Genomic DNA, 27,357 nt, shown 5'->3' with positions numbered 1-27,357 from the left:
GGAAAACAAAATATCAGACTGATAGAGAAATGACTCCCCAGATGAGAAGTTGGAGGCTCAGGGAAGTAGAGTGACGTGCCCAAAATTGCAATATTTTTAAGCGGTTAAACAATTTCAGCCACACCGCTTGGCTTCAGAGTCTGAGTTCCACATTAACTTCCTAGGAAAATGACGTCCTCTTCTTCCATCCTCCTGTAGTTGTCCTCGCTCGGTTTTATAGTTCTGGCTTAAACACCTCGAGGATTTCCCATTGTCCCTCCCTCTGAGCATCGTAGAAACTCTGAGTTCACCAGCGGATGCCGGCCGCTGGACAAGATGGAGAAGGTGTTCTGGGAGTTAGTGAGGTTGCTTTATTTACGCTGGGCTTTTGGACGAGCAGTTTGCTTTAGTTTCCAGGATCCACTACCGAATTTGTAGAGCCCAGTGAAAATGAAGATGAAAATGCGGGGGGGAGGGTCCTTCTCTCTGCCTCTCTCTGCCTCTCTTTCTCCCCTTCCTGGTATTTCTTACCGTGTAAGCCACACCCCAGCACAGGGATGCTCCCGAGGGGGCTGAAGCCCCGCACAAGAGCCTGGAATCCTGCGCTGCCTGGATTCACAGGGTCTGTACGCTCCATTGCCCAAGCCCCAGAGCGGGATGAGGGCGGGAGGCAGGGAGGTGACGAGAAGTTTGAGTCTCCCTTGCTCTGTTGTCACAGTCAGACTCCACTTAAAGACACTAATTCAAGGGCACATGAGAAAGGTAAAACCACAGCAGCAGAAACTGGGAGCACTGGGCCCCTTCTGGAAGCCCTCCGGTCCGGTGTGCCTGCACTGAGCGCGCCCCGCGGGGCAGGTCCTGCCCGACCCCTCCTCTCTGGAGCACCTGCTTCCCTATCTCTGGTCTGCCTGCGCTGTGTGCCCTGAGCCGTAATTAACCTCTGGGCTCCTTCTGGCCTCTCCGCCCCAGCCCTGTACCCACAACCGCTGAGCTGGGTGAGATAAACACAGGCAGCCACAAGGAAGGCCAAAATGCCCTCTGGTGGGGTCGGCGGGAGCCCCAAGTGCGTTCCACTTAATCACCAGGAGGAATTCTCAGGCACCGCTTCGCTACTATTGCTAGAGCCGATTAGCCCGAACCTTTCATTTAGATGCAACTCCAAGACACAAAAACAAATAACTATGATACTGTGTTTTAACAGCTTCAGCAGCTCCGTTTGTTTAGCGAAAACAGATGAATAGCTTTCCAGAAATACACACAAGAGCGCTCTGAGCCAGAGAAAGCCTGACAATGACAGCTGCGGTCACAAAGGAAGTACCATTTAGGTGGCACTTGCTAATGAGCTGTATCTTGGAAGAAAAAGAAAAACGTTGTTAAGATAATAACAGCCAAAGCCAGAGTAGAGACTTTCTCCCGACTACTTTATTAACAACTCGAGTACTAGCTAGTTTTGAATATGATTTGGCTGACGGCAGCGAGGAGCAGGTCTAGCATTTACTAGGAAAAAGCTCCCTGTCAGAGAACCTTTTTTACTTCCATGTCAACAGAAACTATACACGATTAAAAAAGAAAGGAAGGAAGGAAGGAAGGAAGGAAGGAAGGAAGGAAGGAAGGAAGGAAGGAAGGAAGAGAGAGAGAAAGAAAGAGAGAGAGAAAGAAAAGCTATACACGTGCTTATTCTATAACCACAGACTATATATAATATTTGCTATGCTTTCATAAAGGTACGTGTCAACAATGACATACATACATTTATATGCTTAAGAACCATGTTTAAAAGGCAGAATTTCTAGAAATAGGCAGGTGAGTTTCTCAATTACTACAAAGACAGTTAAAAATTATGCTAAAAAAGGGCTGGCAGGTGTCATGGTAGTTAAGGTGCTGAACTCCCACATGGCCAATTGCAGTTGGAGTCCCGTACCTGGTGGCTTGCTTTCTCATTTTCCCTCTCTCTGTCTCTCGCTGGTCAAATTTTAAAAATAATAATAACAATTATGTATAAAATTAAATAAAATAATTCTTTTTATAGAGTTATACTAAAAAATGAAACTAATTTTTCAAATATTTTCTTCAATGTTACAATTATATATTCAAAATGAACAGAAGAGTATATAAGGCCGACTCCAAGGCTAGATCCCATATGGCTGACTCTCAGTTCAAATCTTAGACCTGGTGACTTGAGAAACACACTGGGCCCAGGTGCATGTACATGTGTTTCCAAAATCGGACAGGAAGGGGAAATGGAGAGAAGAGATCGTGGCATGACCATTCCTTATGGAGGTGTTTTTTTTCTCTTCTCCCTATCTTTCTGGTCCTCTGTCTCTCTCTGGTGAGTTCATGTGGGAAAAAAAATAATTGCTTCAAATTCAAGCAAAGATTTAAAAAATTAATGGAAGTAAAACACTTCCATCTCTCATTCAAAAATTAACTTAATTGATTTTCCACCACAAGAGCCCAGGGCAATTTTGAATAACATTGGTAACAATGGAAACCCAACAGCCAACTTTTTCCTGAATTAATACAGACCTGTCAATTTGCAGATGAGTAGACTGATTGGAGAAATAGTCTGTTTCTGAATGACACTCAAACGTTCATGTATATTGCACATAACATAAAGCTACACAAAATAAAGACCTTTGGCGATTTGAAAGGTGCTGAGAGACAGTGCACTCCAGTTGAAAGAGAACTGAACTACATTATTCCAGCTCTAAGGACATTTCATTTAATTTGGGAAGAGTAAGCAACATCTGCAGCTAAAACATCTCTGATGATGGAAACCAGGGACACAGAATCAACCTGCCCAGTCTGTAAGTCCTGCCTCTCTCCTTCCAAATCATACCTTTCTATCTTCTAATCTTGACCTGTTTCCTCAACTTTGCATTCTAATCTGAATCACCACGTTGAATAAAAATCAGCTTCTCCAACACACTGCCTTACAACCAAATGTATTATTATTTAGCCAGCTTTGGGGTTAGCTGTCTGTGTTCGAGACAAAAACAGGAGGTTCTAATCTTGTGTTGGTGAGGGGGAGTCAATGACCAATTAATAACAGAGGAGCCAGCCACAGTGAAAACTGAATTCACTCTTCTGTGCCCTTTCAGCTCTCCCCATTTGTCTACTTGACCGAGGCTGCCTTCCTCCTCCCCACAGCCCTCTCTATGCTCTATTGCCATCCTTTGAAAGAGTTCTTATCTCCGTTTTCATCTATGTCCATCATGTCTTACACCAGTGGTCCTCAGAATGAGCACAGGTAGCAGTACGGAAGTTATTTTTTTATGGATTTTTTTTTACTAAAACCCTTCTCCCAGAGGAAGAGCCTGAGGTCCAGGTGTCCTGCTGGTTCTCGGTTCCTATCTACAGGAAAATGTGTCTGGTGTGTCCTACAGACACATTTTCTACACCAGTAAAAAAGGGAGATACCCACTCTCATCTGTCTGGACTCACCACAGTAAATTGGCTCAGGACTAAAACTCTCTGAGGCCCCCCAAGGCAAAATCAATTTGAAATGTGGTGCTGGCATTGAGATGTACATGGGGATGGATGGATGCTGTCGGTACTTGGGAATACGGGTAACTTAATGACTGGGTAGCAAATCCTTAGGCAAGTCAAGTGGCTTCCAATCATTTTAGAGGAAAAGCTAATGCATCATTAAACTTTTTTCATGATAGGGGCCAGCAGGTGGTGCAGTGGTTAAGCCGTTGCACTCTCACATGGCCAACCGTGGTTCAAGTCCCAGACCTGGTGGCTTGAATATCATGCTAAGCATGTGTACTTGTGTGTCCAAAATCCCAGGAGGAGAATGGAGGAGAAGGGACTGTAATGTGGTCATCTTCCTGGGGAATGATTTCTCACTTTCCCTCTCACCATCTCTCTCCTTCACTCTCTCTCTCTCTTTCTCTGTCTCTCTCTCTGGAAAGCATGTATGCCATATGGCAAAAACCTTCATTTTTTTTTTCATGATAGAGTGTAGAGAGCAGCAATCTGAGAAAACATGGTATGACCTCACAGAAGCACATTTCTGCATATGTCTAAGTGTCATGCCATATTTTCTCAGATTGCTGCTCTCATAGAGCACCATGATTTTGTTTGCATGTATCTTGGAGGAGTGAATGGTTTTTCTGTAGCAGAACTCTTATTCTCATCTACTTATTTTAGTGAATAGTTTCTCAATACTGACATCTATAAAAATGACAAAGATAGTGCGATTTGGAGTTGAACTCTCTGTCTGTCTAACTACGAGTCATATTCATCCATAAATACATGAAATAACTTTTAAATGCCCCATCTAGCACATTAAGAGATATAGTTCTAGTAAAAAATTTATTTTTATACTCTAGTAACTATTAGCATTTGTAATATAATGCTGCCGAAGACTGACTGAGTATTCATCGCAATTATAATAACTCAATCCAGAAGAAAAACAAATTCTAATTTTATTTATATATTTATGCCATGGAAGAGAGAGAGACCTTTGACAGGATCTTGCCATACTGAGATACCCTACCTATACCCCTCAGCCTCCCAATCAGCCAGGATCACAGGCCCCTGTAAGTACATCTGGCATGATCAGGTCAATCCAGATGGGCCCCCCATGTGACTCCTGTATCAAGCTGCAGTACCTTACTGCCTGTAACCACAGCTGGGCCCAGAAGAAAATCTTTAGAGTCTTATGGTCAAAGGAAATAAAGAATTAATTTCCTTTTTTGTTTGTTTTGTTTTTAATTAATTAACTTACATTCATTTACTGAGCATTGTCACAGCATACAAAATGTGATTTCCCATCTAGAATATACTGCATAGTGGCTTAATCATACATGTTATCGTCAATGATTTTCCATTTCTAGCTTCATATATATATATATTCCCCCGTTGCACTCTCACATGGCCAACCGTGGTTCAAGTCCCAGACCTGGTGGCTTGAATATCATGCTAAGCATGTGTACTTGTGTGTCCAAAATCCCAGGAGGAGAATGGAGGAGAAGGGACTGTAATGTGGTCATCTTCCTGGGGAATGATTTCTCACTTTCCCTCTCACCATCTCTCTCCTTCACTCTCTCTCTCTCTTTCTCTGTCTCTCTCTCTGGAAAGCATGTATGCCATATGGCAAAAACCTTCATTTTTTTTTTCATGATAGAGTGTAGAGAGCAGCAATCTGAGAAAACATGGTATGACCTCACAGAAGCACATTTCTGCATATGTCTAAGTGTCATGCCATATTTTCTCAGATTGCTGCTCTCATAGAGCACCATGATTTTGTTTGCATGTATCTTGGAGGAGTGAATGGTTTTTCTGTAGCAGAACTCTTATTCTCATCTACTTATTTTAGTGAATAGTTTCTCAATACTGACATCTATAAAAATGACAAAGATAGTGCGATTTGGAGTTGAACTCTCTGTCTGTCTAACTACGAGTCATATTCATCCATAAATACATGAAATAACTTTTAAATGCCCCATCTAGCACATTAAGAGATATAGTTCTAGTAAAAAATTTATTTTTATACTCTAGTAACTATTAGCATTTGTAATATAATGCTGCCGAAGACTGACTGAGTATTCATCGCAATTATAATAACTCAATCCAGAAGAAAAACAAATTCTAATTTTATTTATATATTTATGCCATGGAAGAGAGAGAGACCTTTGACAGGATCTTGCCATACTGAGATACCCTACCTATACCCCTCAGCCTCCCAATCAGCCAGGATCACAGGCCCCTGTAAGTACATCTGGCATGATCAGGTCAATCCAGATGGGCCCCCCATGTGACTCCTGTATCAAGCTGCAGTACCTTACTGCCTGTAACCACAGCTGGGCCCAGAAGAAAATCTTTAGAGTCTTATGGTCAAAGGAAATAAAGAATTAATTTCCTTTTTTGTTTGTTTTGTTTTTAATTAATTAACTTACATTCATTTACTGAGCATTGTCACAGCATACAAAATGTGATTTCCCATCTAGAATATACTGCATAGTGGCTTAATCATACATGTTATCGTCAATGATTTTCCATTTCTAGCTTCATATATATATATATTCCCCCTATTTCTCACCGTCTGTCATTTCCCATCCTTCTCCCACACTATGTCAGTTTTCCAGTTATTTTCCATTCCTTTTTCCCCACACAAAATTTCTTAAATAACCTAACTACTTTCAATACTAAGCTCAGCTGATGTATACATATCTGTGAATACAAGTTTGACTTAGGCATGAAACTCTAAATAGAATGAAAATACTATAAGGTAGCACCTAGCTGATGCTATATTGCTTACTACAATCAATTATGTATTTTTTACTATATTTTTTAACTTCAAGAAAAGCAGTTTTAGCTTTAATAAATCAAAAAAATGCTAAGGAACTAAAACTTAACTCCAAGAAACAGGTTGGGATTCTGTTCAAATAGTAGGTACATGAACCTATCGTCAGCTCTAGACAGGACAAAAATTCTTAAAATCGGAAAACAAAGCCTAGAAGAAAATCAGCAATGTTTTAGTCAAAAGTCATAACATTTTATTTCACCAGTTCAGTCTCATGTACTTAATCTATCTTCTGTTGTGGTCCAATCTTTGTGATAATATTCTGAGATATAATATTCAACTCCAGACTTGTCCCCACAATTAAGTTGGTCATTTTCTTAGTTTTTAAATTCTTATTTCTGTGTGTCTATATTTAATTTTCCTGGTACAGCATTCCCTGGAGAGAACTTCTTGGAGATCTGGTGTAGTGTTGGTAAATTCTTTTAGGTTTTGTTTATCTGAGAATGTTCTTGTCTTTTCTTCCCATATAAAGGATAATCTTGCCGAGTACAGTATTCTTGGTTGCAATTGATTTTCCCTTAACACTTTGAATATATTTTCCCATTCTTTCCTCACTCGCATTGGTTCTGATGAGAGATCTGCTGTCAGCCTGATGGGATATCCTTTGTAGGTAACTTGACATTTCTCTCTTGCCATTCTTAGTATCTTGTTTTTGTCTGTGGTTTTGGTTAATCTGGCTATAATGTGTCTTGGAAAAGATCTTCTAGGGTTGATTCTATTGGAGGTCCTTTGTATCTTTTGGGTCTGGATCTTTCAATACCTCTCTAGGTTTGGAAAGTTTTCTTCCAGGATTTCATGGAATAGATTATCAATGCCCTTATGAGTCTCTTCCCCTTCTGGGATACCAATTATCTGGATGTTTGGATGTTTGATGGTATCTAGTATTTCTTGTATAGTTTTCTCATTTTGGGGGGGCAATTTTCTCAGTCTTCTTAGATTTTTCTAGGACAGCGATTCTATCTTCTCTGTATGAGATTCGATTTTTTGTATGATTTAGTCTGCTTTTAATACTTTCAAGGGAGGTTTTGACTTCCTGTATTACAGTCTTCATCTCTAACAGGTCCATTTGATTCTTTTTTATAGTGTAAATTTCCTCTTTTAGATCTTGCAAGAATTTCCTCACCTCTTGGAATGAGTCAGCTTCTCTTCCCTGCTTCTTTGGCAGTTCATTGTCTCTCTTCTCTTTGATCTCTGTGCGCTTTGTCACCATGAAAATTCTAAATTCTTTATCTGACATTTCCAATAATTTCATCGTACTGTCTGTGGATGAAGAGGAGTTATTGTTTTTCCTTGGAGGAGAGGTATTTTCTTGTTTTTCCATATTTCTTGTGACCCTGTGGTGATTTCTAGCCACCTGATAGATGGTGTGTTTCTCTCCAATTCTTGAAGTTCAGTCTGAGCATTTAGATGCTTGCAGGAGAAGGTGATCTACAATTTCTCTTCCCTTCCGTTTTTCACTCTTTGTGCATCAGAATCAGTGGGAAACAGAGGAATATTATGACCCTAATCATATTCAGATGTTTAGATCCTGTTCACTTGGACCTGTCTAGACACTTAGTATGTATGTAGAAGCTGAGAAGCCAATGAATAAAGAAAAAGGAAAAGAATTACAGAACAGGAAAGAAGAGAAAATATAAAATAAAAAGAAGAAAAAAGATAATTAAAAAAAACTTTAGATTTTAATTTTTAAAAAAGTAAAAATTGAAAACTGCGCAGTGCACTTCGGAAGCAATATTTCACAGTTGAAGTTCAGGATCCATTGAAGATGGGCCTGGATTTGTCCCTTTCCTAAATAGAACTGGGAAACGTGCAATCAGCACAATAAAGAAGGGGCTTAGGAGCCCAGAGAATACTTTACCTTAAAAGAATGTAAATTTAAATTAAAAAAAAATACACAGTGAGGCAGAGAGAGACAGAGAGATAAATGGAGAAAAGGAGACAAGAAGCACTACCCACTAGAAATGAGTGTGGAAAGGGAAGTCTCAGCAGAAAATCTTCATTTTAAGTCCCTGAAAGCAATATTTCACAGCTGAAGTTCACAATCCATGTGAATAAAGAATCAATTTCAGGGCCAGCAGTTAGCGTAATGGCTGAACTCCCATGTAGTCTACCGCAGATCAAGACCTGGTAGCTTAAACTCACACCAGGCACGTGTGCATGCATGCCCAGGATCCCGAAAGGAGAATGGAGGAGAAGGGATTGTGGCATGGCCACCACCCTGGAGGGTGATTTCTTGCTTTCTGTCTCTCTGTCTCTCTGTCTTTCTGGTGAGCATACACACCCTATAGCAAAAACCTCTCAAAAAATTTTTGAAAAGATCCAAAAACCCAGGGAAAACTATAAATATATGTGTGTAAACTATAAATATGTGTGTGTATGTATATAACACATATATATATATACACATATATAACTATATATATATAACCTTATATAGCACATATATAATACATAGTATATATTTATGTGTATACTTTTTTTTTTTTTAGGTTTTTGCCATAACACATGTGCGGTCACTGGAGAGAGAAACAGACAGTGATAGAGAGAGGGAAAGTGAAAAGTCACTCTGCGGGGGGATGGCCACGTCACAATCCCCTCTCCTCCATTCTCCATGCACATGGGCCCGGTGTGAGTTTCAAGCCACAGGTCTGGGACTTGACCCACAATCGGTCATGTGGGAGTCCAGCACCTTAACCACCACGCTACCTGCTGGCCCCCAAAAGTATTTTTTCAGTTTATCTTTTTAATTTTATGACAGCTAGAGAGAGAGAGAGACTCCCCAACAGCTTCTAATGCCACAGTCCGCCCCTAGCCTTCAACCAGCCCTAGATCCTGCATATGTCTCGTATACTCAGGGAGGTCTCTGAATTTGAACCAGCAGCCTTCTTATGTGGGTTGCCTTTCAGTTTTGCATTTTACTTCTGCACTATTCATCCAACTCCCCAAAACTGTAATTTTATACTTAGGGTCAAAGAGGAATGGACAGTTGGGTTGAGTTCCCACTGGATAGAAAGGAGATATGACCTAAGGACAACCAGCAAGGCGGTCAGTTCAGATGGCTGGCCTTTGGGTACAGAGCAGGACCCCTCTTGAATGAGGATCTTATACCCTATATTCAGTGAGAAGGTCAGCAAATTCCCTTATGGCCAGGCTTCACAGGAGAAAGACAGAAGTTCAGTGAGACCTTGCTCTGCTGAACTTCCCAGTTACCAAGTGCTGTAATTGGGGGTATTTGTTCCTCTTCTCTCCTGTCTGTCTTCTCTGCCACCTCTCTGCTCTGCTTGCTCTGAGATGGGCCTCCTCTGCCCTCAGGAATAACCTTGTCTTTGAGAAAAAACTTGAAAAAGGCAAGGAATTTTCCTTCCCTTTGCAATAAGCACAGATATAAGCACTTAGTCTACATAATACTTTGGTTAAACACAGTACAATATGGCCTAACAGCATGGTCTCCAAAAAGGCATTACACTGGAAATATTAAAATGTTTTAAATATTAAAATTATCCAGGTGAGCACAGTGGATAATTCTGTGAGAAACCTAGGGAAGGATTCATAATCTCCTTTTCACGCCCTGCCCAACTGTTAGGATCTATTTGCAGGGCCTGGAACCACACGCAGACTTCTGGTTTCCAAACGCTGAGTGTGGATTACTCAGGGCGCCATTCTGGGGCAGGACAGAGGTGAGGACGCATGGTGTTCACCTGCAATTATCTTAAAACCGAGAGGATATATCTCATTTCTTCTCTTTGTTGCTTAATTGCTCTTTCCCAACTTCACGGTACCAACACTTACAATTTAATTTGTTTATTTGGTTATATGTGCCCAGAATCACAGAGATATTAAACTCCTTCAACCCTGCTATGTAAGAGGATTTAACTCATGCACACATTTGTTCTGGGCAGACCCTGAGGTCTAGTGGTTAGGGGAGCTGGATGCCCCATGGCTGACCTCACCATTTGAATCTTGACCCCTGCAGCTTGGGGGGAAAAAAACACCAGGTACATGTACATGCATGTCCAAATTCCCAACAGGATGGAGAAATGCAGAAGGGATTGTAGCATGACCATGACCCATTAAGGGTGATTTCTTCCTTTCCCTCTTCCTTTTTGTATTTTGTATTTTTTATTTTTTTAGAGGTTTTTGCCTTAGGGCCTATGCGCTCACCAGAGAAACGGACAGACACAATAAGAGGGAAAGTGAGAAACCACCCCAGTAGAGAGGGGTTATGGCCACACCACAATCCCTTTTCCTACATTTTCCTCCTGGGATCTTGTGCACTCACATACACTCACCCTGTGTAAGTTTTAAGGCACTGGGTCCAGGACTTGAACTGTGGTTGGCCATGTGGGAGTCCAGGGATGTAACCACTATACCATCTGCTGGCTCCACTCTCCCTCTTTCTCTGTCTCGCTCTGGTGAGTGTACACTTCCTCTGGCAAAAATAAAAAAAGAAAACAATTTGTTTAACAAACACTCTGCTGTGCCTAGTCTAAGTGAGGCAATTATTTCAGGGGTTGAGAACACAGGCAGAAACAAATAGAAAAACAAACAAGAAAACAAAAAACCCTGCTGTGAAGATGGTGTGTCTATGGATGTGTTCATGGGGGGTGGGTGGGGGGTGGTGTTTTTCTTAATAGGTTAAAGCCTAAACCCTCACGGCTAAGGCAGACAGGAGAACCCAGCCTCTCTTCTGAGCCTCCTTCTCCCCAGACTCCTCTCACTTTGGTCAATTCTGCCACTATTTACCTGGACCCCCAGGGGTAGGTCATATCACCTGTAATTGTCTACAGTATATCAGAGCCCATCAGCTGCCTGTTTTTGTAGATAAAGTTTTATTGGAACCCAGCCACACTCTCATCCATTTATATGTCATCTGTAGCTACTTTTCCACTACAATTGCAGTAGTGGTAGCAAAGACCATGCAGCCCACAAAACCTGAAATCTTTACTGTCTGATCCTTTAAGGACAAAGGCCAACTCCTGATCTAGAGGCCTAATCACCTTTCCTTAGTGAGAAGTCACCCCCCAGAGGGGATAGCCCCACCACAATCCCTTCTCCTCTATTCTCCTCTCAAGATTTTGGGCATGCACACATACGTGCTCAGTGTGAGTTTCAAGCCACCGGGTCCAGGCCTCAAACTACAGTCAGCCACATGGGGGTCCAGTACTTTAACCACCTGCTGGCCCCTTTTCCTTCATTTTAAATAGTCTCAGTAGCAGTGACAATGGCAGTGGATGTCTGAAGTTCTTAATGGCTATATTAATGAAAAAGAGAGAAAGAATTTGAAGAGGTCTTACCTCTGTAAAAAAATAATAAAATAAAAATTAGGCCTTGGGGCCAACAGATGGCATAATGGTTATGTCACTAGACTCCCACATGGCCGACAGTCTGAGTCCCAGACCCGGCAGCTTGAAACTCATGTGGGGTGCAAGAGGAGAATAGAGGAGAATAGATTATGGCATGACCATCCCTCCCTGCCCTGCCCCAGGAGATGAATTCTCACTTTCCATCTCTCTGTCTTTCTGGAGAACGCACACTCCCTACAGCAACAAAAATACTCTCAAAAAAGAAGAAAAAGAGAAAGAAAAATGTAGGCATTGGTTGATCAACAGTGAAATGGAGTTTGCTCAAATAATCACCCTTTCTTTCCCATTTTGTTAGTAAAACACACTAAAAAATGAAGCAAGTCTATGATTAAATAGTAACTGTCAGAGGCTTTCTCTCATGTAGACACGTGAACTTTTATAGTTGTAAAGTAGCTGCTTACAGACACATAATAGGCAGGAGATTTCCTCAGTGACACATACTTCCCCACACAATAACTGTTTTTTTCCTAACTCAAAGATTTCTTTTTTCCTCACGCAGTCATGGAATAATATTTTTTTTCCTCATAAATCGAGTGGATCTAGACTTTGATGTAAAATAACAACAAAGAGGCTCATCAATAAAGATTAAGTTTGGTAATTTGCTTTTGGATTTGTATCCCTTACTCTGTATTAGTACTTCTAAGGAAAAACAGATGAAATTACAAACATTCTAACTGGCATTTATTTTGCTTCAAAAGAAGAAAAACCTTTGTTTCTGTGGGACTAATGGCTCCTATTTAGCATCAACTTCTTTGTAATGGCACTCTGCTTTCTGGTTCACAATCTACATGGACTTTTCATGTATTTTCCTTTGATGTGTTTCCAAAGGAAGATTCAGGCAAATTGCTTGGTTTTGTTTTTCTTCTAAGTGTAATATTAAAATCCAATTCTATGCCACTCCTCTAGGTCACTTATTAAAATTTTGAGAAAGTCATCAACTTTATTCTGTGGAGGTTTATTGGGGGAGAGGGAGATTGAAGAGCCAAAGAGAAGTTTTAATCAAAGAATGGTTCCAGGGTGAAAAAGCTCCCAGGCATATATAACATGTTTCAGAAGAATTAAGGAGGGGAAAGCACAGGTTGGAAGGATGATCCTGTGGGTGGCAGACACAAGAGAGTCTGCTCAGACATGACAGGCTTCAAATCTCTTGACACGGTCATGGAAGCAACAGAAAGTTATATGGGTTTTAGTCTCTAGGTAGCAATAAAATGACAATGTGGGTGGATCTGAGAAAAAGGAACTTCTCCTCATTTTTAATTTAAATTACTTTCGAGCTAGTTCTAGACGGCGGAGGAGTTGATAAACCACCCGGTTCACACACAGGCACACCTCCCTGCTGCTCCAGAGCACACTGAGTTTGCCACAGACTGGCTCTAGCCAAACTGTCAGCCACTCAAATTGCATTAATAGAGGGAGCAGTGTGTGTGGATGTCATGTTTATGCCCCAGGAAAACAAATGAAAGAACACGTTTATGCCTCTAATGAGAAAGTCAGACAAATAGACAAACAATGACCCAGAAAGTGGGAAGTTTAAAAATGGGATGAGGGACCAGCAGGTGGCATGGTGGTTAAGGTGCTGGACTCTCACACGGCCGACCACAGTTTGAGTCCTCGACCTGGTGGTTTGCTTTCTCAGTTTTTCTCTCTCTTTCTCTCCCTGTATCTCTCTAGTTAAATGGAAAATAATAAAATAATAATAATAACAATAAATTACTAAAATTAAATAAACAATATTTTTAAGTGGGGTGATAAAAGTAAGATGTGATGGACCTGGCACTTCCCTGACTGAAGATGGGCACGTGGGAGGGAAGGAAGCCTTCCCAGAAGAGGTAACAGTGACTGGGTTTTGAATGGTGGACTGGAGTCGCTCAAGAAAGGGAAGGACATTTCTGGCAATTCAAGTGGTCCAGTTGCCAGACATAGGACATGGCAGGAAGAAGTTAAGTTTGGGAAAGAGAAGGATCAATTTTGATGGTCTCAGAGCTTTACTAAGAGTTGGGGCTTCATTCTGAAGTGCATGGGAAGCGATGACAAGGCCATTTCAGAAGGTAGTCATCCGACTTGCCTTAATAGCATCTGTGTTACACATAGGCTGTCACCTCCTCCCTAGATGACTAAGGCTAGAGCGGTGAGTGAGAGGACAAAGAGACACGTATGATTCTTTTTATAAAAAAGGAGCAAACCAAATGTGCTGTCGGGTTGGATGAGGGGAGTGAGAACAGGGCTCAGAAATAGGGAGCTTCATAGAAAAGGAGAAAGTAGAGGAGAGGCAATGGTAGGCACAGTTCAGATGAAGGGAGTTTAATCAATGGAAATACCCCACTGGCAATTGGATAGAGAGACCTGGAACCTAGGAGACAGGGCAGGGGAGAAAGATACATCTGGGTGCCACGTGGAGATAGAAGTCCCAGGTAGGATTGAGGTGGTCAGACAGAGTTGTGGAGCCCAGTAGCATTTAAGGGACTCTGAGGAAGGGACTGAGAAGGAATAGGCACAGAAGCAAAAGGAAAACCATGACAGCAGCATGAAAGCCAAGGAGAGAAATGTCTTTTTGAAATGGAGTCGGGCTAGCTTGTGGCCTGATGGTTAAAGTGACTGGATCCCACATGGCTTACTGGGCTGTTTGAGTCCCAGACTTGGTGGCTTGGAAAACACATTGAGTGCCCCAAATCCCTGGATGAGAGAGAAATAGAGAAAGACCGCAGCATGACCATTCCTCATGGAGGGTGCTTTCTCATTTTCTCTATCTGTTTCTCCGTCTCTCTGCAGCACATAGACGTGCCCTCTGGCAAATTAAAAAAAAAAAATTAGAATGAACAAAAGGAACAAATGCCACAGAAGGCAATAAGATCAAGCTAAAGATGAGGCCTGGCTTCTCTAAGCATCACATCCTTGAGGATCTTGGCAAAGCAATTTCAGTGGAGAGGTCAGGATAGAACCCAGATCTCACAGACTGAAGATTAAATGGAGACCAGAGAGCAGAAATGGCAACACAGAGTCGTATTTCATCAAGCTTACATCAAATAAGGGACAGAAAGCAGAAAGGGATCCCAGTCAAGGGAGGATTGTGTATGCGAGTGTGTGTGTATGTGTGTGTGTGTGTGAGAGAGAAGAGAGACCTGAGCTTGCCCTTAAGCATATGCCACCATGGCCATCAAGGCCCAGCAGCAGTGGTGCAGGCTGCTAAGATGCCATGCTCTGCAGGTTCAGTCCACATGGGAGAGCTAATTTTGAGTCCTGGTCCAACCTAACCATCAGACATGTACAGGTAAGTCAGCTGCTGGGAGGTTGAAGCAGGAGGAACATGACATGGTTAAACCAAATCTTAAAAGAAAAAGAAAAAAAGACTATGCCACTTCCTTCTCTTTCCTGCCCAGTGAGAACTCTGGCACTAATCTAGTCGAAATCTCTGATAAAGTAACTAAGAATGGTATGTGTGGCCCAGAAATTATTTATGGGGTGCTTACTTTCTGTCGGAGTGTTATGTATTTGTTTCTTCTCTTCATCGCAGCAGTTCTACCATGTGGACATTTTTATATTGTCTCCATACTTGGGATACTGAGTCAGAAGGGTTCACTGGTTTGCTCACGGCCCACTGTAGCTAACAGCAGAGCTGGAGTTCGGTTCTCTGTCTATCTGAATGTAAGGCACTGATGCCCTGGGAGTGAGAGGTCAACCACCCTCCAGTAATTTCACCTCTGGAGGCCTGTCTCCTCATCCAAGAAACGAAAGCCCTGGGCTAGGGGGGTCATAATCACAGACTCGCTTACTCTCTTTGGGACCTTGGTCAATCAGGCCCCCAACTATCCCATTCAAGAAGTAAACCGTTTGGTTAACAAACCGCGTGAAAAATCCATCTCTTCCTCTTCTTGCCACGCTAACTCCATCTACACACTTGAGCACACAATTCTATTATTTTCAAACTCTAATTTAAGTATAGGAGGAATTGAAATCGTTTCAGGACCGTAAATGGCCAGCTCAGCATGCTGAAGACCCATTACCTGAAACAAAAATGCCTTCCCTAGGCAATTTCAGCAGGCCTTGCTTGGTAAGGCAGTCTTTATTTCTTTCTCTTTATATCAGATTACTTAACATATATATACATTTAAATTTTTACTTTTCATCAATATGAGGGTACTTCTAGAAGTTTATGGAATATGGGATTCAAGCACAACATTTTTGGGTTAAAAAAAATTGAAATTATGCATAGCTTTTTCAGAATACTCATTTTCCATGAACATTTTGAAGAAGCTGAGTATGTCACATACATTTACAATGGCAAACACATCCGAAGTATTATATTTAGCTGGATGAATTTTCACAAGATGAACGTACCCATGTAGCCAGCACCCAAACGGTAGACTCTTTTCGAAAATTATTTGTTCTTTGTTCCCAGTTACAAAGCTTACTTGGTAATTCAGCTCTAGTTCACAGTGAATTTAGAAGGGCTAGCTAATTATAGCTTTAAATGTAAAACACTTTGACAAACTTGAAGTAGGTAGAGAGCTGCTTAAATTGATTATAGTGTCACATGGCTTCTACTTAAATTATTTCACCTGGGAGAATGTCAAACTGTCCTCATTAGCAGATCACGAAATAAATGTGTTTGAAATTCAATTTAATGGAAACTTGAGAATTTTTTAAACTATCGGTAGCTTGTTACCTGAAATATTCTTGTTTAAACTCTCTGAGTCAGCCTTCTTCTTTTCCTATAACTTTCTCTACATTCCTTTTTCTATAGCAGTGGAAAGCTTTGTATTTGAAAGTAATAGAGGTCCCAGAGGTCACAGGTACTACGATTGGTCATATGGTTGGCAACCACTGGTCCCCAGCCTCAATTCTTAGTTTATAGGCATTGTCAACAATTTGTGTTTGTTTGTTTTTGTTTCTGTTTTAGAAGTTTTTGCCACAGGGTATGTGCACTTGCAGGAAGGAGAGAGAGAGAGAGAGATAAACAGTGAGAGGGAAAGTGAGAAATCACCCCTGAGGGTTGGCCATACCACAACTCCTTCTGGGATTTTGGGCACACACACACACACACACACACACACAGTGTGATTTTCAAGCCACTGGTTCCAGGATTCAAACTACTGATGGCTGTGTGGGAGTCCAGGGATCTAACCATGATGCCACTTGATGGCTTGTTAACAATGTTTTGTATCAAGTCACATTCAGAATCTAACCTTCTCCAGGCATGGACAACCTTCCAGAATCCTACCTTATTTCAGACCATTTCTCATCTCAAGGAGCATGGATTAAAACAGCTTAGATGGGTCTATCTCAGTGAAGGACAGAGGCAGAAAAGCACTGGCCTCTTATGGGGGTCACACTTCCTCTCCTCGTTGGGCAGCAGTGGGGTGAGGGAAAAGGCTGTCTGTGACAAAGACTCTGATGGGGAAATCTAGAGAGTTTCAACATGAACAACAAGAAGAAAGAGTCACTAAATTGCACACGATTTTCATCTGAAAAAGTCAATAGCTCATCAGTCATAAGATAAAGATGTCAACCGAAGAATAATGATGCTTCCGATGACACATGGAACACATGAAACAGAGTCTCCTTAGTATTGTTAATATTTAGTTACGTTGGTTGTGTCCAATCATTCCAGCATGACTGGGAGATGCTGCAACAATTGATTCCTTTTGCAATAGTTCTTGTGATAAATCTAGCCAATTTACATCATTTCTGGGAAATTAGTTTTTCTTCCACTTGCTACCTGTCTGAAAGCTCTAGCTCTCAATCTGTATTTGCATTCACCTAGATGGATAACTCTTATTGCCAAATCATGTGCCTGCAATCTTTCAAGCTCGAGGCTTATCAAGGGATGAAAGCCTAGCTTCGGTAAAGAAGGTAACAGTTATCTTTACTGTCTTGGAAAGAACATCTGTCATTTGCCAGTTAAAGGTCTGTTGTCATGTGTTGTTCTGTTTGGTTTTACTTTTGTTTCTGGTTTGTGTACTATCCTGGATTCCTAGGCCCCTTGCCACGTGTGTATATCTTATCTTTCCAAGGAGAACCTTAGCTCCTGGAGAGGAGGAACAAAGTGTTCTATGTCTTTGTATGCCCAAAGTGCCTTACACAATGTACTGCTAATAAATATTTATTAACTAGACAGTTTAGTTAAGGGGAAAAACAAGCCTAACAGGCCATACCAAATATTTTTAAAATTAGGAGCACACTTTCTGAGCTAGAACTAGCATAGGGGTAGTAGAAACTCAAAAAGATCTTTTAATATTTCAAATCACTGTTGCAGACAATAAACACATCAAATATCCCATAAGGTTGAATAACAGAAAGAGCAGCACCTTTCCTCCATAATTCCAGTGATAGCTTTAGATGTAGACCTCATCAATCCTGGTCCGAATTAGAGAAGATAAGACTTTCTCCCACAAGCAGCTAGCAAAACCATCACAAACAAGCCAAATGCTTCCCTACAAAACATTTTTTTAAGTTATATTCTCACTCTCAGTCTACCAATCTCAGGAAAACATCATTTTGCATATGACAGTAAAAATCATTCTCTCAGTGAAGTGCAACACCCCCCTTAAGCAATCCATGGGAGCAACATGAACAGAAAGAAATAAGAAAGATATTCCAGGATGCATGTAAGTGAACACTATAGGGGCTTCATTGAACTTTCTAGACGAGACAGTCTAAGTCCTGAGTAATGGCATTAATAAGTATTTCAAATGCAAAATATGGATTTATCTGTTTTGCTAATTAATATGTCTGTTCAGCCAAGCATTTGTCACCTCATTTAAATAAATAGACTATATTGCACTTCTATGTCGTATATTAAGAATGTTTAATCAGGAGAAACTCTAGCCTGCTTAGGAACATTTGTTAATTAAAAGGTTTGCAGAATTAAATGGAGTACCTCCAGCTTTGGGAGAATCCTCAAAGTTAATAAAAATTACAGCTCTTACTGTTCATCTGGAACTAATACCAGGCTCTGGCAGGCATTTGAACACATCCTCTGCCACAGAGAAGTAGCTCTATTGAGCAGGCCTCTTTCAGAACTCCCCCTTTGCTGTGCTTCTGTAGCTGGACTCTTCCCACTTGTCCAGGTTTATAGTCTCCCCAAGGATCTTTTTCCATTATTCAATCTGAAAACAAAACAAAGATTTTTGTCCCTAACTGTCCAGATTATATAATGGTATCTTGCTCAGGCTTGAGGACAAACTAATTTGCCAGTAACAGATTAATAGAAGAAGAAGAAAGCAGACGTCTGGGCTATGATTTGGTTTTAGTATTTTGACTGCGGTCCAATAGCAGGTAATTCAGGGAGGATTTGCAATGAGTTGACTTTTTTTAAGGTCTGACATCGAAGGGGCTATGAATCCCTTTGTTGCAACTCTTTGGTTCAATTTTATGATGAACATGTTTTAGAAATATAGTTGTGTTTGGAAAATAGTTTCACTTTGTCAAAGCATATTTTTTTCTTTTTTTGCCAGAGGATACGTGCACTCTTCACAGAGAGACAGAGGAAGAGGGAGAGTGAGATCACCCCTTAATGGAGCACAGTCAAAACACAATTCAATTTCCTCTATTTCTCTCTACTTTGGGGATTTGAGGCGTGCTCACATGTTTCTCACATGTTTTCCAAGCCTCTGAGGCCAAGATTCAAACCACAGTCAGCCGTGTGGGCTCCAGCTCCATTAACCGCTAGGCCACTGGGCCAGCCCATGTCAAAATGTGTTTTCAATGCACCGAAAAGGATTTATGCACTGAGTAAGCACTAAATGGCTACTAGATGCTAGAAGTAGAGTCAGGAATACAAAGATGAACAAACCAAGCCCTGTCTCATGGCACCTCAGTCAAGTAGGGACACAAATGTACATAAATAAATATACACACGTGTTGCAAGCCCTGTAACGGGTGCTGAATAGACCCTTCTAGATATGTTTGAGAAAGCTTGCTAGGCTCTTCACTATGATAACTCCCTACTCAGGGAACTACATTCATAATACTTCTGTAAAGCAAATATTTTATCTCTTTGTTAGTCAGATTTGCACATATGCAGAGACTTTTAAAGTTTGTGGAAGATGGAAGTATGAATTGGGGACCAGTAGTTGGCGTGACAGCTATGTTGCTGGACTCCCACATGGTCGACTGCGGTTTGAGTCCTGAACCTGGTGGCTTAAACTCATGCTAGACACGTGTGCATGCATGCCCAAGATTCTGAGAGGAGAATAAAGGAGAAGGGATTGCAGCGTGGCCATCCCCTGTGGGGGGTGATTTCTCGCTTTCTGTCTCTCTGTATCTCTCTGTCTTTCTGGCGAGTGCATGCGCCCTATAGCAAAAATCTTTTTCAAAAAATGAAGTATGAATTTACTTTTGGTGAAAAACTTTTTTGGCAATCTATAAAAGATTTTTTTTCATAATTTGCATTTTCCACCCTTTTTGAAGGCGCCACATATTAAGCTTCTAAAAAAACAACTGAGGTGTACTCATCATTCTTTAGAAAACAACAATAAAACTTATTCCTGAAGATCTTTGATCATGCCAATTTTTCTTCTTGTTTATTTGCCAGAGAGTATGTATACTCAATAGAGGAGGAGGGAGAGAAGAAAGCATCCCTCAGTGGGCTGTGGTCACATCAAAATCCCTTCTCTATCCTTTCAGGATTTAGGGCACACACTCACATGGACCTAGTGTGTTTTTCAAGTCACCAGGTTCTCACATGGTCAGTCATGTGGTATCCAGCTCCCGTAACTACTAGACCACCGGGCTAGCCCAATCATCATCCCTTGGGTAATAATGGGAACCCTATGGAAAACATGTGCTCCTGGCTTCCAAGAGCAGCAACTCTTCATACAAGTCTAACCTCCTGCCATATTACAAAGGGCTTGGTAAATAGATTTGGTTTCTATATTGGCAGTTAGTCAGCTGTTTTCTTTATTTCGTTTTGTTTTATTTATTTATTATGTTTTAAGTTTGCTGTAGGGTTCATGTGCTTACCAGAGAGAGATAGAGAAGAAAAGTGAGAAAGCAAGCCACAGATCTGGAAATCGAACTGCAGTCAGCCTTGTGGGAGTTCAACACTCCAACCACCACCCCACCTGCTGGCCCTAGTCAGTTGTTTTCCTTATTTTTTAAAAACAATTATTTTATTTGACCTTATATATTTATTTATTTTTAATTTGACCAGAGAGGGACAGAGGAGGAAGAGAGAAGCAAGCTGCCAGGTATGGGACTCAAACCACAGTCAGCCATGTGGGAGTCCAGCTCTCTTAACCACCACGCCATCTGCCTGCCCCATCTAGTCAATTGTTTTCTAAAGGGAAAGATTTTCTTAACTTTTCTTATGGAACCATTAATTTTAAAAATCTTTTTGTACACAGAACATCTATTGGATTCTCAAGTAATATCTCTAATAATGTAAGAGTCAGTGAGACTACATTTTTTGTTAATTTGCCAGAGAGAGAGAGTGAGCGAGAAAGTGAGAAAGCACCCCCTAAGGTGGACAGCCGTGCTGTAATTCCTTCTTCTTCATCTTTCCCTCCTTTCAGGATTTTGGGCACACATGCACATGCATCCAGTATGTTTTGTTTTTGTTATTTTTTTTTTTTTTTTTTTAGAGGGAGGTTTTTGCTATAGGACGCGTGCGCTCGCCAGACAGACAGAGAGAGACAGAGAGACAGAAAGCGAGAAATCACCCCCCAGGGGGATGGTCACGCTGCAATCCCTTCTCCTCCATTCTCCTCTTGGGATCTTGGGCACGCACGCACACGCGCCCGGCGTGAGTTCTAAACCACCGGGTCCAGGACGCGAATCGCGGTCGACTACGTGGGAGTCCAGCAACATAGCCATTACGTTAACTGCTGCTTCCCATCCAGTATGTTTTTCAAGCTGCCAGATTCTGGACTCAAACTGCACAATGAGCTCTGTGGGATGCAGCCGCCTCAACTTCCATGCTACAGACTGGCACCTTTTTTTTTTTCCTTTATCATTATTTTAAAATCAAAGATTCTCTTAGTTGTGACTTAGATTGTGTTGGTGCTAGAATATACGCCCCATAGCCCTACTGCCCCTAAAAGCATCTTAGACATCACAGAGGTCATCGGCCCACTCCCAGCACCAAATCCTTCTGTGAAAAGGCTCCCTGGTTTTCTACTGGTTCTCCCTCTTCTGTTTTCTTCTTCCCTCAAATCACTTGGTTCACTTTCTTGCTATCACTTTTTTCTTATCACTCTCCTTAGTCATAGCCTCATTCCACTGAGCTAACTCGGCACCAACTTAGTAGTTGCTAACTGCTCTGTTAAGACCCACAACTCTCCAAACTCAGCCAAGACTGACTGGTATACCAGGCGCTCTTCTATTATGAGGGCCTCATTAGAAAAAATGCTGCCCCCAGGGGGGCTCAGTCTACTCATTTCCCATTTATGAGTTATATCGATCACCACCCCCACAGGAATGACAGAAATCCTGGCATAGATATTAACTCCAAAATACAGAACAAATTTCATATGCCAAGAGCTATTTCAAACACTGTTCAAAAGATTAAAGAAAAGCCAGGACAGCTTCACCCTTCATTTTTCATCTGACCTATTTCTACCTTCCCTGTCTGGACTGTTAACAATGTTCTGTATTATTTTTCAAGACAAGCATTCTAGCCCAAAAAAAAGAAAAGGAAAAAGAAAGAGAGAAAGGAAGAGGAGGAGTTTCTTTATGGACATTTTTATTGGATTGAGCCAGGGTAAGTCTAAAACTTAACAGCAGTGAGCCCTGGGGCACCAGGAGAGCAGATCTCCAAACAGACTGCACCCCGCCATCCTGCTTCTCCGCCTGTTCTGCAGACACTGCCCAGCCTATTCCTTATCGCCGGATTCAATTTATGGTATTCGATTTTCCAAGAATGGCATTATAGGCAAATCAGGCTTTACTCATCTGCCATTTTAAAGGGAACTTATAATCCACTGTGGTTTCCAATTGAATGAGAAAACTGAAATTGCTCTTGGATTCTTTGAATTCTTTTGTCAGTCAGTCAACCAACATTCATTGAGTGTGAGACCAGGTTCCAGGCACAGTGTTGGACTCCAGGAGCTGATAAGGCGCCGGGAATGCCTTGCCTTTGTGAGGTGTCCTGTCTAGCCTTCATCTCCTTTTCTACAGTCATCTCTCCATATGGTTATGGAATTAAACAGGACAGTATTCATTTATATCATCATTCATCAAATGTAAAAGGCAGTGCCATCCCATGATTGCAGCAGTACTCTGGAAGGCTTAGGTAATATTAAGCAAAGTGAATTTCCCTTTATACTATTGCAATGACAGTAAGTGCCTACAGAAATGGCCGCTTACCAAGTCAGTAATAATGTTTATAAAATATATTGCAAGTTTTGGAAGACAGCCACAGAGTGAGTTGCAAAATATACTTTTCCCTATTCGCCTACTCAATTCATCTGAAAATTGAACATTATTCCTTAAGGGAAAACTATTTGAATTGGATTGTTTATTGTGGAATGCTTTGAGGGTAACTGGGTATGGCAATTATTGAAGAGAAAGAATGGTAGCCCTCCTGGGAGCTGGCCAATCAGTGTGAAAGCCCTCCACACATGGCCAGGACTTGTGAATTTCAATCATGACCTGTACTGTATCCCTAAACCAAGGCGGAGTGGGGAAGGGGGTGCTACACGACTGAGATTTACACCTGGTGCTGTAGATTAAATCACATGACAGAGTCACGCTCTGGTCACACCACAATTGTATGGAAAGCCAGTCTCAAGACTGACATCACCTCTCAGTCATTAAAAGATATAGGGAAACACAGAAACATGCTAACACACAGACACATGCACATGCGGCCTACACAAAGCAGGGTAGCCAAACAAAAAGCACCAAATCGGTCCACTCTCCAGATGTCCCCAAATTAAGTGCTCTGCTTCAAGGACCAGAAACAAGATGAATGGGGTTTGCATTGTAAGACAGGGCCTCCCTCCCTGTGATTCCTCTGCCTCAGCCTCCTGAGTGCCTGAGGGACACCACCACACCAGGTCCTGCTTTGTTGCCTAGACCAACCTGGAGCTCACCCTCTTTCTGCCTCAGGTTCCTGAGTCACTGTGACTGCAGGTGTAAGCCCCAGAGCCCAACATTTAGGGTGGGCTGGGAACCGAACCTGGGCCTCCTGTGTGGTCTCAATCTGCAGCGCAGCAATGTCTACTGTGTGTTACTGTGTCTAAGAGACAAATGGGTTCTTATTTTTTTTTTTCCAGGCATGATTTTTGGCATCAAATGACGAGAATCAAAGCTCCTCTCATCCATCACACCAAAAGAGAAGGCTGGCCCAGAGACCTGAATGCACTGGCATATTCGGAAGTTTACCACATGGAGGGATAAACCCAAAGGTATGTTCTTTGCAGTAACTATTCTTTCTGTGGCATCAACTTTATTTATGGCTTATTTTCAGAACATATCACAGAGATAAATCCACTGTTACATTCTTGCAAGTTCCGACAATGTACCAAATTACTATAGTTTGCAATAAAGACAGAATTTGAAAAAAAAAAAAAAAAAAGATGGTTTCTTTAATGAAACATGGATGGCCTGATCACAGTGGTGCAGCAGTAGCACCCACTCCAGGATGCTGGAAGCCATATGGAGATCAGGGTTCAGGTCCCAGGTCAATGTGTACACACCGGGTGCTGTACATGTGGTGCTGGCTAGCTGGGAAAGGCTGGGGGATTCGTGGTGTGAGACACTCTGGAGGGTGCTTGTCTGTCTCTGCCTCTCTCTCCTCTCTTTTAAAAAATTGAATAGCATTGGGTTGTCAGGAAAGTCATGACATATTTTTCTGTTTTTCTATGCAAAGATGTGTCATGACTTTGCCAACAACACAATAGCAGCTTACCCTTATATACCATACTAAGTCTTCAGCAGTTCCTTAAGTTAAAATTGTTGTGCTAGCCCCATGGTCTAGTGGTTAAGGGAGCTGCATCATTGCAGTAGGAGTCCTAGCCCTAACAGCTTGAAAAACATGTTAGGCGTATGTGCATGTGTGCCCAAAATCCTTCTAGGACGAAGAAACGGGAGAAAAAAAATTGTAGCGTGTTATGCCCCATGGAAGGTTGCTTTCTTTCTTTTCTCTCTCTCTCTCTCTCTCTCTCTCTCTCTCTCTCTCTCTCTCTCTCCAGGACAAGTATCTAAAAAAAAAGTAAAATTATGTGGAGGGTACAGGGAATGTGGAGCCCTGGGCATCACAAACTGAGGGTTGTTCAGGACCAGGGAAGGAAGGAGTAGAAGATCCAGGAAGAAGCCCTCAGTTGCTGCCTCTTGTTTTTCAAAATTGCCGACTTTCTCATGGTGAGAGATGAGGTGACAGTGGACTAATTGAAATACGGGCTGAACTGCCAAATCGTCAATGCAAAAGCTGAATGAAAGAGAATATTTTTGCTCATAATTGTCTGAAAGTCAAGGTAGAATATCAGAAAACCTCACACACAGGATTACTCAGAGCCCCACTTTCCCCGTCTTTGCTCTGATGTCCCTTAGAGTTTTGTCCCAGCCGCGTCAGTGCCACGTTCAGCCAGGCTGTGGGACTGGGAAGGAGGGAAGGAAAGGACCAGCAGGTGTCTTTTGGCTTTTTGTTTCTCTTAAGGACTTTCTGAGGACATAATTCACATACCATACAAGTCACCCACTTAAAATGCATGAGTAGATGAGTGCTGGTCCACGGCCTACGTTTTGCCATTTTAGCCACGTTGAAGTATACAACCAGTGGCACTAATTGCGTCACAATGCCGTGTCACCATCACTACTATCTATTTCCAGCACTTCTTCATCAACAAGCAAGGTTCTTTTAAACAAGTGATGTGGACACTGTTTTCATCCCCTTCATTCACCTTCCATTGGCAAGGCAGTCACGTGGGCAGGGAGACCTGGGAAGGCCATTCCCCCTGGTCCGTGGTGGGCAGCCAGGAGCCCAGCTAAAGCACAGACCACTCCACATTAAAGGACAAACAGAAAAGGAATACCTACAGAAGACTGCAGTGCCACTGAGGATATTTCTCTGGAATACATATTTTGAATTATATTCTAGAAACTTAATTTATCTACCCTCTGTATTTTGAAGGAAATATTAAGAATTCACCAAGGGTTTGGTGTCTTTATGTAGTAGGTGGTTATTTATGTTTAGCAATAGCAAACAAGCGCCAACATTTTATCAAGAACTCATGATGGGACCAGCAGATGGCATAGTGGTCACTGGACTCCCACGTAGTTGACCATGGTTCAAGTCCTGAACCCAGCAGCTTAAAACTCATGCCCAGCACATATGTGTGTGTGCCCAAGATACTGAGAGGAGAATGGAGGAGAAGGGACTGCAGTGTGGCCTGGGGGGGGGGGGGTGGGGGTTGGGGCCTTGGGGGGGGGGCTGGGGCTGATTTCTCGTTTTCTGTCTCTGTGTCTCTCCAGCAAACACACACACACACACACACACACACACACACACTTTATAGCAAAAATCTCTCTAAAAAAAACAAACAAACAAACATACAAACAAAAAAACCTCATGATGGGCCAGGTGGCTCAGTGGTAACACAACTGGACCCATGTATGAAAGGTGCAGAGTTCATGTCCCAGGACCTTTCTGAGCATGAGCGTGCCATAATCCTGGCTGGCTGAGTTGGAGGTGAACGGGCAATGCTCTCTGCCTCCTCTCTCATGAAAGAAATAAGTAAGAAAACTTTTTTAAAAAGATTAAAAGAAAAGAGAGAAACAGGCTTTGTTTTACTTATAATGGAATGAAACCGTTTTTAGGATTTTGTTTTGATTTTGAGTAGATGATTCTCAGTATGCAAAATCTGAAAGGCACCGAAGGGTGCGTGATGTGTCTCGCTCTGACACTTGTATCGCACTCACCCTTTCACATGACAACCAACATTGCCCATTTCTTGTGTAGTCTTCCAGAGAGAGTCGATCACAGAAATGTATTTCATCCCCTTTTGAAGACTTATAAGCACACAATATGCACTTTCTTGTACCCTACACTTTTCCTTAATATACTTTGAAGGTCATCCCCAAACAAAATACTGTCTTTCATTTTAACAGGCTGTGGGTACTCTATTGTTCAGCTCTGTTATAAATTATCTATCCAATACCCTTGAGAAAGAAATTTAAGGTTTTTGTAATTCTTGGTATGGCAAACAATGATTTAGTTCTTGTACACATACTGTTTCACCCATTTGCAATTATATTATATTTCTTGGATAAACTCCCAGAACGATTTGCTGGATTAAATAATAGGCAAACTGTTCTTGGTTTTGTTGTGTGAGTGTGTGTGTGTGTGTGTGTGTGTGTACGCACACACGCACATTCATGTTTAGTTTGCTATAGGACACGTGTGCTTGCTGGAGAGAGAGAAAAAGTGAGAAATAACTCCCCCAGAGGAATGACCATGCCACAATTCTTTCTCTTCCATTCTCCTCTAAGGATTTTGGCCATGCATGCATATGCATCTTGGGTGTTTCTTAAACCACTGGGTCCAGGACTCAAACCACAGTCGGCCATGTGGGATCCAGCTGCTTTAACTTCTGTGTCATCTGCTGACCTAGCAAATTGTTTGTTAGTTCTTATTTATTTATTTATTTATTTTTACCAAGTCTTAACAACACATCCACTCATGAACAACAACTTGTGAGAGTGTCCAGTTCCCAAGCCTCCCTAATATAGATACTTTCGCTGTAGTTCAATTTGTTTCTTTTT

General features: G+C 41.7%; 1 protein-coding gene across 1 annotated transcript in view; it reads right to left on the bottom strand.

Moving 5' to 3' along the window:
* Positions 1–27,357, bottom strand: part of PEX7 (peroxisomal biogenesis factor 7) — a gene marked incomplete in the record, with an annotated part of 169,739 nt that overhangs the window by 30,482 nt on the left and 111,900 nt on the right. The window contains 1 exon segment of the mRNA XM_014586184.2: positions 24,856–25,024. Coding sequence (XP_014441670.2) covers positions 24,856–25,024 — 169 coding nt within the window.

This window comes from Tupaia chinensis, unplaced genomic scaffold, assembly GCF_000334495.1.
Source record: "Tupaia chinensis unplaced genomic scaffold, TupChi_1.0 Scaffold000117_2, whole genome shotgun sequence".
NCBI classification, from domain to species: Eukaryota; Metazoa; Chordata; class Mammalia; order Scandentia; family Tupaiidae; genus Tupaia; species Tupaia belangeri.
Note: the sequence above shows the minus strand (reverse complement) of the source record. Positions and strands in the feature narration are given on the sequence as shown.